Raw genomic sequence first — 17,039 nt, 5'->3', positions numbered from 1 at the left:
TTGATTACGCGATTTTTTGTAAACGAAAAATGACGCGATTGGATATTCTAGTTTGTATTGGCTTCTTATATTGTGCGACAAGTTAGACTGAACTCTGGTTTTTTATCATTTTTCTTTTTCCTTCCTAGTATCAATAATACTTAATCAAAACTGTATTTAAGGTCCACAATGTGTTATAGAGATTGCAGTGGCGACTAAAAACACTTACAGACCGCCACCTTTGTCTGAAGTGATACATATTACGTTCATCTGAAGAAATAATATTAATAATAATAATAATAAAATTGGTATTTTCGTTATTCAACTTTCATAAAAAAACATTATTTATCTTTAAAAAAAACAACAACTCCAATCCATTTTCAACAACTCACAAAATAGTAATTCACTTACCTACTACAAGAATTTTGAACATTATGAACCTAATTACAAGAGTAGGGTCGTCCCCTTTCCAGACTGACTACCAATTAAAGATACCTTTGGGTGCAATAAAGAAAGCAAATTTTATTTTCAAGATATTTTACAACCAAATGGTTTTGTTCCTTCCAAAACATATTTTAACTTTCTCTCCAATGTTGTAACAAACAGATATCCTCAGGCTTCATAAATTAATTTTCTTTAAATGTTTTAAAATTTGGTAGAACGTTCCCCTCCACTTTCAAATATCTCAAGGAAAACTATTTATTTTTCAAAATATTTCAAGCACTGGTTGGAAAAAAACCCCTTCATTCCCCTACCAAAAACATCCTGGATCTATTCTTGTATATGTGGCATGAAAGGGTGTATAATCAGATAACACCAGCAACTATATCTTTTCTGGTTAAATATGCAAGGAGAAGCCCGGTCAGTTGCTCAAAGGAACCTCTCCCGATTCAACTTAGTCCCAATTCATAAAAAGTCTACTTGCGAGATAAATAAAAATTATTTAAATATCTTGCCCCAGCTCGTATAAGCTATCCTTCCGAGTTACTAAAAACTAACCCTTTGTGGCCCGGAGGAAGACGCCTGTCACACAGCTGCAGCTCGCGAGTAGATGACCTGTTGGAGAGAGCCGGAGCAAAAGTAGTTTGGTAAATCTACATGTCAGAAGTTAAAGACTCCATATTTCCCACTCTCACCTTTCCCAAAGGGCCGGAGTATTATTTCACTGAGTGTGGTTTATGTTTATGTTAGGGAGTAGCACATAGAAAAATATTCTTGACCCGATACTTTCAATCAATAACCCATGTACGCTACTCTATGTAAACTATTACGTAAGGGGGAGGAGGGTAAAAAAAAAAAAAAAGAGACGAACTTTCTTCACACTTTAAATTTAGCAGCAAAACCAAGAAAACAGAATATGACGTATAACGACGTAATGGTGCCGTAACAGCACTTTGAATTATGGCAAACTATCTGCAATTACATACTTCGAAGTTAAAAGTAGGTTTCGACCCTCCCCACATAATCCTGAAAATTCCACTGCATTTTAAAACATAATAAAACAAAGAAATATACAAACATATTTACCAACTCAGCTAAGAAGTAAATATCATGCTACCCTAGAATGCAAAGATCAACGTTCCGCGCATAATACTTTCAAAAATGTTAATGGCGAAACAGTACGACAATGTGTGTGTGTGTGCGCACATTTATGTGCGCATATTATTGTTTGTTTGATTCATAATGAAAAAAAAATGAGGTGAGTGTATAGCAAAACTGGAGTTAATACGAGCATTGTTAGGCCTTTTAGGGTTAATGATATTAAAAGACAAATCTAGAGTTAATATTCGCATCCTTAAACCTGATAGTACTAGTAATACGAAGAACATAAACTAGGGTTAATACCAGCATCCTTAGGCGTATTAGTACCAGTCGTGCTAAATGTAGCAACTGGTGGCTGTTCGGAATAAATAAATAATTTACTATGTAAATAATAAACTATTATTAAAAATTATTCAAACGGTCTTTTTTTTCCACTTAAAAGGCTAAAGATAATATGAAATAATCCATTTGGCGCAAAAATGAAAGCTTTTATTTAAAGGAATGATTACTACGACGTATATAAATCACTAAAACTAACAACAAGACAAAACCAAAAAAACTTACAAAAGTCAATTTTCTATAAGAAATTTTTGCCACTTACGAATCCATAGCCTCGACTCTTGCCTGTCTGTCTGTCTGTAATTACGACAGCCTCTTCAATGTCACCGAATCCTTCGAAAAACTGTCGAAGAGATTTATCCGTGGTGTGGTAAGGAAGACCCCCCACGAAGATCTTGGTGAAGGTGGTATCCCTCTGTTGGATCCCAGAAGAAACTGGAAGATGGGGGTGAAGTGGAACATAACTTTCGGACATGATGGCACTGGTACAGTTACAACAAACAGATGAGTTATCAAAAACTGACTTTCTTTTAATTAAATGAATTTTAAGTTTTGTAGAAAACAACTTTAAGATAGCTTTGATTTGTTTCTTTTGTTCTCGTTGCTGCTTCTGTTCAGAAACACGCGATCATTGCCACGACTAACCCACTCCAATGACGAGATCAAAGTTCACCAACAATCGACTGCAATGACAAAGAAAGTATAACGAACTACCCACGAGGACGATGAACGACTGAAACTCAGTTCACTATCGAACTTGCTCTAACTGCACGGTTTCTGGCACAGCTCGACGACTGCCGCGCACCCTCGGTTTTAAAGTAGACAGACTACGAGAGCTTTCATAGCTCCGCCCTCACAGCCCACATTTTCTACACAACTATTCGTGTTGAAAGTATCAGCAGCGATTTCCATACTCATGGAGAACAATTTCTTAAAAACAGATTCCAATTGAAATATTTGAGTGTGACTTATGTGTTTGGTGACGTCAATCTTTAACGTTCACGATACCAAGACTAAATATTTTGGATTTTCATAAAATTTGGGTCTCTGTCATTATAGAGCGAGTACGTATCACATCCGGGTACTGCCCTTGTTTACCGGAAACGTTTTGTTTGTTTTTGAATTTCGCACAAAGATACTCAAGGGCTATCTGTGCTAGCCGTCCCTAATTTTGCAGTGTAAGACTAGAGGGAAGGCAGCTAGTCATCACCATCCACCGCGAACTCTTGGGCTACTCTTTTACCAAGGAATAGTGGGATTGACCGTAACTTTATAACGCCCCCACGGCTGAAAGGGCGAGCATGTTTGGCGCGACGGAGATGCAAACCCGCGACCCTCGGATTACAAGTCGCACGCCTTACCGGAAACGTTAAAGTGTTCTTCTCCCCCAACAGAATATATATGAGCACTTTTTTTCAGACTAAATTTGTGGAATAGATTTAAAACTTGATTTAATTGCATTTCAAAACTCAACCCCCCAGTGACTCAGCAGTAAATCTCCCAGGTTATAACAATAAAATTCGGTTTTCGATACCTGCAATGAGACAGAGCACACACATCTATTTTTCTAATTCAGTTCATAACAAATGGTGGTAGAAGAACACCCCGGAGAATACATGTGGAGCATCAATTTAAGAATTGCCCAATTCTGTCTAATTCACGAGCAACTCGAGGCTCGTGCTCAACTGTGGAAGGAGAAGTTACCGTTCTTCGAGAGTTGTCTTTTAACTAAGAGTAAAATAAAAACATTTCTTCATCTCATGAAACAATACCTTCCAATCTTTATAAGAAGGTAAAACGTCTAGATGTACACGTAACCTGGTGGATGTTTGTTGGTCGTAGGGCTCTTCAGTGGGTCGAGTGGGAACCTCTGTATAATTGCTCACAGTTTTAAGTTGCTAATAACATGCTATCTTAATGATCACCGTAAAAATGTGTATATAATTTTAATTATATTTATCATCCAGGGCGGTCTATCACAGGCTGTTGGTTAGGGTTCGAATCCCCTTCACCAAACATGTTCGCCCTTTTAGCCACGAGAATGTCATAAGTGACGGTCAATTATACTATTCATTGGTAAAAGAGTAACCCAAGAGTTGGCGGTGGGTGATGTTGACTAGCTACCTTCCTTCTAGTCTATCACTGCCAAATTAAGGACGGTTAGCACAGAAAGCCCACCAGTACTTAAAGGCAAATTAATATTCTAACCCTACTACTTTCCATATCTACTTACATACGGTTGTATGGAATTGCATTAACACCCATTTCTTCCTTCAACTGCTTGAGGTATTTGACGGTTGAATCAATAACATATGGAAGCAACTTCTTTAGATGTGATTTGTGTCGCTTCATCAGATGCAGATCATTCATTATTCTGTTTTATATTGTTGTCTGGAGCATGTGGATGACTTTTACCATTGATCTTTGTGTATATGCATTCCTACCTGTTACAAAGCTGAGTATGCCTTGTTGTAGCTTTGTGAATAATCCTGGTTCATCAAGATGATCCATTTTCCTTTTATCTCCTCTGCCATCAAGTACAAGTATTATTCCAGTCTTGAAAATTCTAAATCCTTAACTTTAACATGTTTCTATGACGTTTACATATGTTTCCAAAAAGGTATCTCTCTTCGGTGGCATCGCATTACCTACAAAACTCTAAACTGTCACAACGTAGTCGTGTTACATTCAGTTTAATTCACGACTTTAAATCGACTGTGGCTGTCACACGACCACCTAATTTACATCTTCAATTAATACAACGTACTTAACTTTCTGTAATAACTGTTACACCACATTGTTACAGTTGTTTATTTCACGTTTACCTATACATAACAAGTTCTTCTGAAAAAAATATTATTATAGAAAAGTAAATTTGTAGCTAACTATAAGAATTACGTTTAAAAGAGACACAATAAAGATATGTTTATTCAAAGACATTACAACGCGCTTTTAATTTACTAAATAGCTGAGTGTGTGGCACCAAAATAGTTGTTTTATCAACCATCAGATGGCGTTTAATATTTAAATAAAAAATACAAAAACATCTGCTCCCAGTGGTTCAGTGTCTGTGAACTTACAACGCTAAAAACCGGGTTTCGATACCCGTGGTGGGCAGAGCACACATAACCCATTGTGTAGCTTTGTGCTTAATTTCAAACAACAACAAAAAAACATCTCATGCATGCGTAAAAGTTCAAATTAACTATAACGAGTAAAATCTTATTATTAATAAAATATATATTTTTGATATTTCGAAAATATCAATGGTTCATAGAAAAATATAATACTTAATAAACTTTGGTTCATAGAAAAATAATTAAAAACAACGTAGGTTTTCAAACACAGATGTATTAAAATTAAGTATAACGATTAATTAGTTCAGTCTATCGGTGGGTTAGTTGTTTGCTCTCGGACTTAAAACGCTAATATTCTAAGTACAAATATTTGCAGTGGACAGGGTGCAGATAGTCCACTGACTAAGAAAATAACATAATAATCAAAATAAAATTATCTTTCTTCTTTTAGATTAACGGATTAAGTGGAAGATGTTATTTTTATGCCATCTTAAGTTCCATCCATGCCAACAAAATGTACCCATACATTTTGTAACTGAACTTTAGACCATTCGGTATGTCCATCTGGATTTACCATAAAGCCAGCTTAGGTATATATTAATATTGAAATTTAATTTGGTTTTCCAAAATCAGTACAAATTCGTTCCAAACACAAAATTATTCTTTGTCCCTCAAAAGTTTCGCGGGTTCGAATCCCTCTTACACCAAACATGCTCGCCCTTTCAACCGTGAACGTTATAATGTGAGGTCAATCCCACTATTCGTTGGTAAAAGAGTAGCCCAAGAGTTTGCGGCGGGTGGTGATAACCAGCTGCCTTCCCTCTAGTCTTACACTGCTGAATTAGGGACAGTTAGCGCAGATAGCCCTCGTGTAGCTTTGTGCAAAATTTAAAACAAACCAAACTTCAAAAGTTCTTTTTTGTGGCTCAACGATAAATCAGCCAGATTACTATAATGCCTAAAATCATGTTTAAGTACCCATGGTGAACAGAGCACAGATAGTTCATAGGTTAACTTCGTGCTATATAACAAACGAACAAATTATTTAAAGTTTCTTTATCTCCTGCACTGTTTGCACCGTGTTTCTATAAACGCTCTCATGCATTCTTTTTTTCTTCTTTTTTTTTTTGAGAGGTAGGGCATTCGTATAAATATACAAAAGGAAAATTTCTGCTGGTACTCACCTTTAACTTTTGGGTAAGCCTAATCGAATGACGATATTTGACTGTAACACGTAAAACGCACCCAAGGCTCTAATAACATACAACTCATGTTTATAAATAGTCTTTGGGTTTTAACTTCATGCGTATGAGAATTAAAACAACAAAGAAATCAAACCCCTGTGTCAGTCTTTACCGTGCATGAAATACGGTTTTAACGTGCTGGTTAGTGAACCAGAGGGTTTATGACCCGTTACCACAAAGTATATAAGAAATCTACTGACTAACCCATTTTTTGTCCAGTCTATCAGCTTAAAATCAGAGCAGAAAACCCAGATGTGGCTTTGTGCGAATTTCAAAAGAAAAACAAGAAGGAAACACGAGCCAGTGCCGATGTTTTAATCAAGTACATCACATTCCTCGACCATGTATATTTTAAAACCTATTTTCAAATAGTTAAGTTTAAATTTTAACAAATATCCTGAGCGTTTTATTAAAATTCGAAGCTGTAAGTTCCATACTTCGAGCTTTGCCCATTTATTTTTGCCTTTCTCTTAACTTCTTGGTATGTGGGTAGGGGGCTATAGAATATTAACAACAGTGGTCACAGTCCCCCTTGTAGCTTTGCTCCATGGACTCCATGAATTAGCCCCCCCCCCGCTTGTAGCTTTGCTCCACGGACTCCATGACTTACAGGCACGTTGTAAAATGAATTATTATGTAATTGTTTTATAAATGGAAATAAACACAGCATCCTTGGTATCCCACGTATAAAAACTTAGGGTGTAATATTTTCTGGTGCTGCACGGGTTCGAGCCCAGATCGATAGCTTCCAAACCACAGCTATAAAACCCAACATAATCATCACCGTTCTATACAATGCATGTGTCTAGTAATGAGGGTGGAGGGTGTGGTGGCATGATATATAGTCTAAAAAAAGAAAAAAAAATAGCACCATGTTTCAAAATGTATTATACGCATGTCTTTAGCTGTATCGTATCTATAATTATAGAACAAGTATATAGAACATCCGGGTACTGCCCTTGATTACTGGAAACATCAAGCTACCCCCCACCCTCAAGGGTATGTATACCGACCAATTTAGACGCTAGTATATATAAGACAGATTTAATACTTGGTTTAATTGCATTTCAGAAGCCCCCTCCCAGTGACTAAGTGGTAAATCTCCCAGTTTGTATCGCTAAAATTCGGTTTTCGATACATGCAATAAGCAGAGCACACATATCCATTTCTCTGATTTTGTTCTTAATGACAAGCAAAAACAACAGAAAATCCTCAATAGCTGCGGCACTTGAGATTATTTTAGGCAGGATCAGAGTATATCAATCTACGATACATTTAATAGCTATATTTTTGTACGCGAACAATACCAAGCGTGGGGCGCGCGCGTTTGTCTGATTCAGTTTTTTTATTCATCAGGATATCTACCAGCATACCCTCAAACTGAAATACTTTTAGGAAAGATTAGAATAAGTTAATCGATGAGACCTTGAGCGTGGTCAAATACATTAACCGAAAGAGTTTAACTTCCTGGGTCCAAAACTGTAATTAGACCTCAAATCGGTCAATAGATGAAAAAGCTACGAGCTTAAAGTTTCTACTTTAAAAAAAAACTCGGGACTATTTAATGAGTCATTTTGCCGTAGCTAAAAAATAAATATTTCAACACATTTAAAAGACTGACAAATTAGTGTGACAAATCCTTTGAGCGCACATCTTCTGAGGAATCACATCCTACTATTATTGTCCTGTATCACCAAGAACCATTGTTTACAAACTTTAAACGTAATTAATCTTTACGATGATCTCATAATGTAATCAAGCCTCCAGTTACAAATTACCATGGAACCTGTAAAATCGTTTTATTGACACTACAACAAATTTTAAAAATAATGTTAATGTTTTTTCAGCATGTAAAGATTTTTTACAAATCGGGGGAAAAAACCCTTTACTTTGATCAAATTATTTTTTTCGTTTACCACAATGAACGTTTTTTTTTTATTATCCTATTTGGGTTTTAGAATAATCGATAAGACTCTCACGTCGCGATTGGTCTAAAGAAATCAATAGCCATTTACTTACCTATAATCACTAGAATAACAATCAACAAAGAACAATCATCCTAGTTATCTGTAATTACTGGAAGAAAAATGAACAGAGACCAGTCATTCTATTTATCTGTAGTTACTGGAAGAACAATGAACAGAGACCAGTCATTCTATTTATCTGTAGTTACTGGAAGAACAATGAACAGAGACCAGCCATTCTACTTATCTGTAGTTACTGGAAGAACAATGAACAGAGACCAGCCATTCTACTTATCTGTAGTTACTGGAAGAACAATGAACAGAGACCAGCCATTCTATTTATCTGTAGTTACTGGAAGAACAATGAACAGAGACCAGCCATTCTACTTATCTGTAGTTACTGGAAGAACAATGAACAGAGACCAGCCATTCTACTTATCTGTAGTTACTGGAAGAACAATGAACAGAGACCAGCCATTCTACTTATCTGTAGTTACTGAAAGAAAAATGAACAGAGACCAGCCATTCTACTTATCTGTAGTTACTGGAAGAACAATGAACAGAGACCAGCCATTCTACTTATCTGTAGTTACTGGAAGAACTATGAACAGAGACCAGCCATTCTACTTATCTGTAGTTACTGGAAGAACAATGAACAGAGACCAGCCATTCTACTTACCTGTAGTTACTGGAAGAACAATGAACAGAGACCAGCCATTCTACTTATCTGTAGTTACTGGAAGAACAATGAACAGAGACCAGCCATTCTACTTATCTGTAAACCCCTTTCGATGATACCAGAACAAAAGAAGAAATCTCTTTAAATTAACTAATCATTTCTTATGATAAAAGAAAATACAAAAGGTTATCTCTGTCAGACAAAGTACAGGCAGACAGACAGATATGTAAATAGATAGGTATTCCACTTTATTGTAAATAGTTGTCATATAATAAGCAACTTTAATATGTAAATATTTATCGAAATAAAAACTACTCAACTCAACCTAAAAAACAGCTGAAAAAAATTACTTAGTTTCAATTATTCACTTCTACTTGGTAGTTCTGTGGTAAGTTTGTGGATTTTCAACATCTAAAATCCAAAATTCTAACCCCGCTGTAGATAGAGTTTTTTGTTTTTTTTAATTAAGAAACGTACACCACGCTTTTAAACTTAACGGATTCTCTAGATGACGTACAAATAGTCAGTGTTGGAGTTATCTAAATTAATCTAGAATTTTAGTTTTCACAAATTACTTTTATAAATTCCACTCTATTCATGGCTTATTTCATTAGGAGTTCATGTGATAGATAAAAGTTTTTATATAATTTCCTGAGTATGCATTCAGTTAAGTCATGTTGAATTAATCGATTTTATTGGCATTGATCTGGCCTTAGCCCTAACATAAATCTTATGTTGGGATAAAATATGAATGGATTTACACGCTTTTTGTTTTATTTCGCACAAAGCTACTCGAGGATTGTCTGCAATGGCCGTCCCTAATTTATCAGTGTAAGACCAGAGGGAAGGCAGCTAGTCATCACCACCCACCGCCAACTCTTGGGCTACTCTTTTACTAACGAATAGTGGGATTGACCATAACATTATAACACCCCCAAGGCTGAAAGGGCAAGCATGTTTGGTGTGACAGGGATTCGAACCCACGATCCTCAGATTACGAGTCAAGCGCCTTAACCATTTTGGAAGCATAATGGAATCATTAAAAAAACACGTAAAAACTGTTTATTTTAAAGCCAGATGCCATCTGGGTAAATGATTCTTTTTGATTTTACAAAAAAAGAGACTTAGAAATATTTATCGAAATAATTCTAAAAAGAAATTAAAGAATATTCAGAAAAACCTATGTTATTTATAATATTAATTAATTTATTTATTCATTTGAAAGACGTTTTTTTTTTTCTGGAGGTTCCTTGCTCAAAGTAACAATACTTTATGACGTAAAGATTGTGAAATTCGAGTTACGAAGTCACAAGAGAATCAAGTTGAAGTTCGTCGCTTCACCTCAAATTTTCACAGTGTTTAATGATTGCACGCAAATCCTCCAGAAGTAAGTAAAATGGTAAGTAGCTAACTACTCTATACAGCCATATCCAAGACAAGCGCTTCTTTTTGCTAGATGGAGCCAATTCCAATAAACTTGAAATTGTTAGGTTTTACCCACATTTGAAGCGTGCTGTTACTGGGCAACTAGTGTACTATTTAATACACGCGTTTATTTTAATTGCTCCCTCTATAAAAATGTAAGTCTAAGACTTGCTTAAAAAAAAAAAAAAAAAGGTTTTTGCTGATCAAACCAACACTTTTATTTTACTAATTTATTGAATAAGTTAAAACTGTGAACAAATAATATTCGAGCCTACGTCTTTAATGATGATAGAGCTTGTCAGGATATGAGTTTTAATTATCTCATTGTTATGTAGAGATAATAAAATAATTTTTAATGTAATTAATAAACTTATATCTAGGAATTATATAAATATATTAATGGTAAAGAACTTTTACTTGTCTGTGGACATTAGAAACACTAAATGGCAGAACTGCAGACAAACAAATCAGATATTATTTCTTCTTTTATATTCTTAAACAAATCTTACTATAAAGTACTTACAACTTTACTAACAAATTCCAGAAATAATTTAAAATATTTTACTTTGTAATCACCTAACATTTGTTTCAACACTGGCCTGGGGGGACAAGAAAATATTTGTTGTTGCATTATTGTTTGTGCCTTTGTTAACCATTGTTATATTATTGTTTGTCTATCTTAACAATAGTTATATTATTAGTTATGTCTTTGTTAACCGTTGTTATATTATTCACTACTGCTTTGTTAACTGTTATTATATTAATTTTTATGGTTTTTGTTAGCCGTTGTTTCGATAAGTCTATAAACATACCTCTGTCCTTCCGTGGTAGCAGTTAATATAATAAGAAAAGGCTATAGACGTAAAGTTCCATTTCGCAGTGGTCAAGAGTTTGGAAAAGAAAATTACTTCTGCATATTACAAGACATAAAAGGTAGCGGAAGGTAAGTTTGATATCTGAAATAAATATATCTTTTTACCTGACTGTACTTCTTTACAAATGTAACTTTAGCTAGACAGAATGGCTTAAGGCTAGTTTATTTACGATCTGAAAGTCGGGCTATGGATCCTACTGGGTGTGTGTGTTTTTCTTATAGTAAAGCCACGTCAGACTATCTGCTGAATCCACCGAAGGTACCCTACTGTAAAAAATGATAAATCGATATAATATTTAACAGTGACACGCTGTGGAACATGGTTTATCCGTTGCCACCAGTTTGTTTTTGAATTTCGCACAAAGCTACTCGAGGGCTATCTGTGCTAGCCGTCCCTAATTTAGCAGTGTAAGACTAGAGGGAAGGCAGCTAGTCATCACCACCCACCGCGAACTCTTGGGCTACTCTTTTACCAACGAATAGTGGGATTGACAGTAACTTTATAACGTCCCCACAGCTGAAAGGGCGAGCATGTTTGGCGCCACGGGGATGTGAACCCGCGACCCTCAGATTACGAGTCGCACGCCTTAACGCGCTTGCCCATGCCGGGCCCAGTTGCCACCAGAGCAACCTCCGCCATTCGATCATTCAATAGTTAAAATAGGTACTTCTGGCTAGCAGCTTTCCTTCCCTCTTATCTGTCGGTTCAGGTGTAAAGATGGTTACGCAGAGATAACTCTTGGGCAGCTCTGCACGGAATTCTGAAACAAGTAAACAAGTTCATGCATTTATCTTTCCTTTTATTTCCTGAACAGTGGAAAGTTTAACAGAAATCTTGTAACCCCACCATTCTGTATTCTACCTGCCATCCAAATAAAGGAAGAGAAAAAAGAAAAACTCATCCGCGCATGTTTGTGAGAGGTCACGCACTACTGCACCTGTGCACATCCGTCATGTAACACTCAAACTCACAAGCACGTGCTTCTTGCGCTATTCTGTCCATGCACCTGCTCACGTGGTTCTTGTGACCACCTGCGAATATACGAAATACTGAGCAGATTCGACCACTGTATAAATTTAACTTTCACCCCTGTCGCAATATTATCATTTACTCTTAATTTTCTGTTATTGTTTAACTAGAAATTAGTACATGCAAAGTAAAAAAAAGAACTCCTTGGAATATAAGGAATTTTCAACACATACAGTTCATATATATTTTCCTTTTTTTGATATATAAAAATTATCCTAATCAAGTAGGTCGGGTGTGGTTCACACGTTCGACTGCCCAGACCATGCGTCAAACAGGATTGATTATTCACAATTCTACGCTTAAACGCACTTGGGTTCGAGGGCAGTCCATAAAAGTAAAGGTTAAATCCCACTACTGAATGTGATTAGAGTACCCCAAGAGTTTAGTGTTGGATGCACGTGTTTACTCTATCTTGTCTTCCAGTTCAAAATACACAACCAGCCCTTTGCTCGAAAATCCGAAACAAATGGAATTAGGCAATAAACAGGAAAAGAAAACACAATGTCTGTCTGTGTGTCTGTGTTTAACAACTCTTTGTTTAACAGATAGTTCGCAGTTTTAGAAATAGGCTTAAAGTTTTTTCTACAAATGAGATTAAACAGTTTTGTCTTTTCCAGGTCTTCGAAGAAGAGAAATTTCATTAGTATATCATTTTAAATTTATGGTCAACTAAAGATAAGGTGTGTTAGAGATCGACACCACTTGGAACCAAGGCGATTTGCCAATAAAAAAAACCTTTTCGATGTTCGACTCTTTATGCTAAGTAATGGACCACACTCGGAAAGTCCAAGGTTTAAGCTTGTATTATGTCATTAAAACGCTCCCAAGTAAAAACCAATCCCGCTATTCGGTAAAGAGTAGTTATATAGGTGGCGGGTGTTATTGGCAGACTCTTCTCCTTCTGGACAGCAGATATACATTAGAGACGGCTGTGGCTGGTTAATCTGGGAGTCTCAGACCTTTGACGTTCACTTTGAAACTACCGAAAGCTATGTCCAGTTTACACATCTCACATTACTTCGCCTTACATTTATGTTAGCTTAACGTATGTCAAGTGTCCTCTAGTGAAACAGCAATAACCTGTGTTTCGATAGCCGTAATGGGCACATAGCCAGCTTCTTCTGGATAAGTGGGCTGAGGTGAGCTAGACAGATATTTGATAAGTTGAACTTTCATATTTCGTGGACATATGTAACATCAAGCACTGTTCGTGGGCTACGGGAAAGCTCAGGGCACATTTTAGGGTAAATTCAGCTCTAACTCCTTATCGTTGCCCAGGAAACAAATTAATTACGTTCTTTGAAAGGTAGTTTTGGTAAGTACTCATACAGAGTCGACTGTGAAATGGACGACAACTGTCTGAAAGAGCAACACTTGAAGAAATGTAGTGGTATTTACACATTCTAAATTTCGTGGTAGATTTGCGAAACTACATTCTCTACACTTAGGCTTCATGAGTACAATGTATGATCATTAATATATTTCTACAAGTGTTTCACTAATAAGCGGTTGCCACTTATTTCATAGTTAAGTTCAACTGTGTTGTACACTTTAAAAAATGGTACAAATAACAGCAAGTTATTACAAGTGTTTCACTAATAAGCGGTTGCCACTTATTTCATAGTTAAGTTCAACTGTGTTGTACACTTTAAAAAATGGTACAAATAACAGCAGGGTTTCTCAATATTTTCAACACCAGGGGTCAGGTCACAACCACCCTAAAATGTACAAACGAATACCATGTCAACTGCGATTTGTTTTCATGAAATTTCACGGATCGGTAAAGTGCTATGTATCTATGAAAAACTGTTTCAACGTTTAGCACCGTGTTTATTTGTTTGGTTTACAAGAACTATCACGTGGAACGTTTGAACGGCAAGTTCAGTGACGTAATTGTTTAAAACTTTTAATCCTTAAAATTACAATAGTAAAGGGGGCACTGATCACACTTGTTCCTCGCGAAATTTTCTTAATATGGTACTTTAGTCGCTGTTAATTATGGTATGTCTCACATGAGAAACCCTGTCAGTTGAGGGACGGGCGTCTCTCTGAACACGCAATTGTAAAACAAGGTTCCGTTCACTTTAAAACGTTTAATGTTTCTGAAACTATCTGGAAAAAAATTCTAATTTTCACATTTTCCCCTCATCGTGTTAAATGACAGGATGAAACTTTCACGGAAAATAGGACGAACGTACAGTCATGACGTCAATTTACTATATTTGGATAACAAGCCAAACCGCATGTGTTAAGTACCTGAGCACGCGACACCTGCGTGAAAGATGTATCTGATAATTGTTTTGTTTTTTTAATTTCGCGCAAAGTTACACGAGGGTCATCTGAGATAGCCGTCCTTAATTAACCAATGTAAGGCTAGAGGGAAGGCAGCTAGTCATAACCAACCACCACATGAAGCAAACTGGCTCATTCCTCACTCTTCTGGATTAACAACTTACTTTCCAAACAGACTAAAAGTAAGCCATCTAAATAAAGCTGTCTTTTAAAGACCAATGAGTTTTAGACCTACAGACATGTCACCATGCAGTCTGAGTGTAGATAAATGAGTCAAGATAGAACTATTTTCTATAATAATCAAGACTCATACTTAGTGAGGTGGCGCTGATATTAATCATATTATCTTTAGTGTGTGTGTGTGTTTTTTTTTCTTATAGCAAAACCACATTAGGCTATCTGCTGAATTTACCGAAGAGAATCGTAACCCTGTTTTTAAAGTTGTAAATCCGAAGACTTACCGCTGTATCAGAGGGGGACATTATCTTTAGAAGTGTCAATATTTGTATAAATGAATCATAATTTACACCAGTAGTTCAACTGTGTACAAAGAAATCAACATGACACACACACGTATATATATATATATATACACACAGAAAGAATATTAATACTGAACAGTTAAGTAAAATAAAAACAAAATCAAAAGGAAGGACTGTGTTAAAAACAGCAAGTCCAAACCCCTAATTAATGTTAATTTGTTTTAAAGAAAAATCAAAATCGCTGCGCCAAGAGAAATGGTCCCCACTGCACAGGCTATAATGTGAGATATTGGTGCAGGCAGTGAAGGGTGATATAGATATATTTCTGTTATTTTTATTATTTAACTGTTATTCATGCGAAACCGGCAGACGGAGGTTAAGAGTGATAGACGGTGTATCCCCACCGTAATGAGGATCCTACTTCTTCAGTCACCTCCGAAATCTAGAGTATATTTTACATCCCAAATTAAATCAGAATCTATAAACTTATAGAAAAAAAAGCGTCCTTTATCAGTAAAAAAATCTGTAAGTCCCAAAACAGGTAGGATCAATTTATTTTACCCGGGTACCGAACGTACTCGCCATTTTATTCCCCCCCCCCCAACACACAGTAGTTCAGTCATAACTCTGAAGGCTTACAACATTAACAGACAGCCCATTAACAACAAAAATAAAACAAACCTTTTCAACCGTGGGGACGTTATAGTGTTATGGTGAATCCCACTTGTTCTCTGGTAAATGGTAACCTGACGTACTTTCCTCGTAAGCAGAAATTTCTGGTTAAAACCCAGGGTGTTTGCCCCGCTCGTGGTATAAGGTGTGATATAGCTATGAAAACAAAAGTTAAGTAAAAGAAAGTGAATCAGATTAGTAAATAATTAAAACTTCATACATATGTATGGTTACACATGCGCACAGGTTCACACGACTCTGCACAATGTCTGCCGTGTTGACTTGTCAACCAACGCCGTCTCGTGGAGAGTTATATAAATAACCGAACTGTAGGATCCCTAAGTCATGCGCGATTGACGTCAAGAGGTTATTGTAAAGAAATGATAAACACAATACGGTTTAAGAGTGAACGAAATAATTTCATGTTTTAACCCATTACTAGAAAATGTTATAAATTACTTTTATTCACACCCACCCACCCCCAAGACTCAGTGATAAGCTGATAACTCTAATTATGAGCGTTCAATTTCTGCAGAAGCAAATGCGCAGGTCCAGTTTTGGTGCTTAAATAAAAGCTAACTATATTCCGACTATTGTCTATTCTAGTCTGTTTGCAAGAAGTTTTGTGTTATATTTGCTGGGTTATAATTATCAACTCTAGATATAAGTGTGAACAAAATAAAAAAGCAACTTAATTTTTTACAAACATGTCTCCACATTTCAATATCATTTAAATAGTTTTTAAGTAATAAGCTACTCTATACAAATACCACTGTGTATCACGTTACGTCTCGCCCGATTTCTCGAAATAGAAGGATTCAAAAAAGCATTTGTGCAGATAGAATATTTCGATTACTGTTTGCGTCTACCAAGATTTTAGTGACGGGAGTGTAAGGGGGTCGTGTAACCAGTGTTGGTAGTATAGCCTAAAGTAAAAGACAATGGATCACTTAACCTAGAACCAAGTACCTAAAATTTATCATGAAAATAAAAATATCGACTCTATTTTAAACTTAAATCGTTTCTTAATTAAACTACAGGGTGGCCCGTACGTCCCTACCCATCTATATGTTATTATGTTATATTCAATTACGCATGTATTATAAATTTGTTTCTTTTTTTTCAGATAAATATGGCCGATGTAAGCCTATTTACATTTGAAGAGCGTATTGTGACAAGTACGTGGGTACATGAGCGCAAGAATACTGGCGACACCCTGGATACATAAGATATATGGATGGGAAGGGACTTACGGGCTACCCTGTATATAGATATCACCAACGTTTGTAATAAAAAACGAGAAACTCTTTAATCAACGGAGACTAATTTAAGAAATCAATAAATATGTTTCCACTTTTGTTTTCTACGCATTTCATTTTATACTTCCAGTACATAGACTAGCAACAATATTAGGTTATGTTTTTGTTGCTTAGCGACAAG

At 36.0% G+C, this 17,039-nt stretch overlaps 1 protein-coding gene and 1 long non-coding RNA gene across 2 annotated transcripts in view; one reads left to right on the top strand and one right to left on the bottom strand.

The window, feature by feature from the left end:
- The window catches only part of LOC143240361 (RNA-binding protein 38-like), a 56,910-nt gene extending 54,236 nt beyond the window's left edge, over positions 1 to 2,674 (bottom strand). Inside the window, exon 1 of the mRNA XM_076482677.1 lies at positions 2,123 to 2,674. Coding sequence (XP_076338792.1) covers positions 2,123 to 2,335 — 213 coding nt within the window. The 5' untranslated portion in view covers positions 2,336 to 2,674. The remainder of the gene's footprint in view (positions 1 to 2,122) is intronic.
- LOC143240370 (uncharacterized) overlaps positions 1 to 16,950 on the top strand; it is a 39,248-nt gene extending 22,298 nt beyond the window's left edge. The window contains exons 2-4 of the long non-coding RNA XR_013021732.1: positions 10,070 to 10,223; positions 11,033 to 11,192; positions 16,726 to 16,950. This is a non-coding gene — a long non-coding RNA (uncharacterized LOC143240370). The remainder of the gene's footprint in view (positions 1 to 10,069; positions 10,224 to 11,032; positions 11,193 to 16,725) is intronic.
- The last annotated feature ends 89 nt before the right edge of the window (positions 16,951 to 17,039 follow it).

This window comes from Tachypleus tridentatus, chromosome 13 (assembly GCF_004210375.1).
Source record: "Tachypleus tridentatus isolate NWPU-2018 chromosome 13, ASM421037v1, whole genome shotgun sequence".
Taxonomy (NCBI): Eukaryota; Metazoa; Arthropoda; class Merostomata; order Xiphosura; family Limulidae; genus Tachypleus; species Tachypleus tridentatus.
Note: the sequence above shows the minus strand (reverse complement) of the source record. Positions and strands in the feature narration are given on the sequence as shown.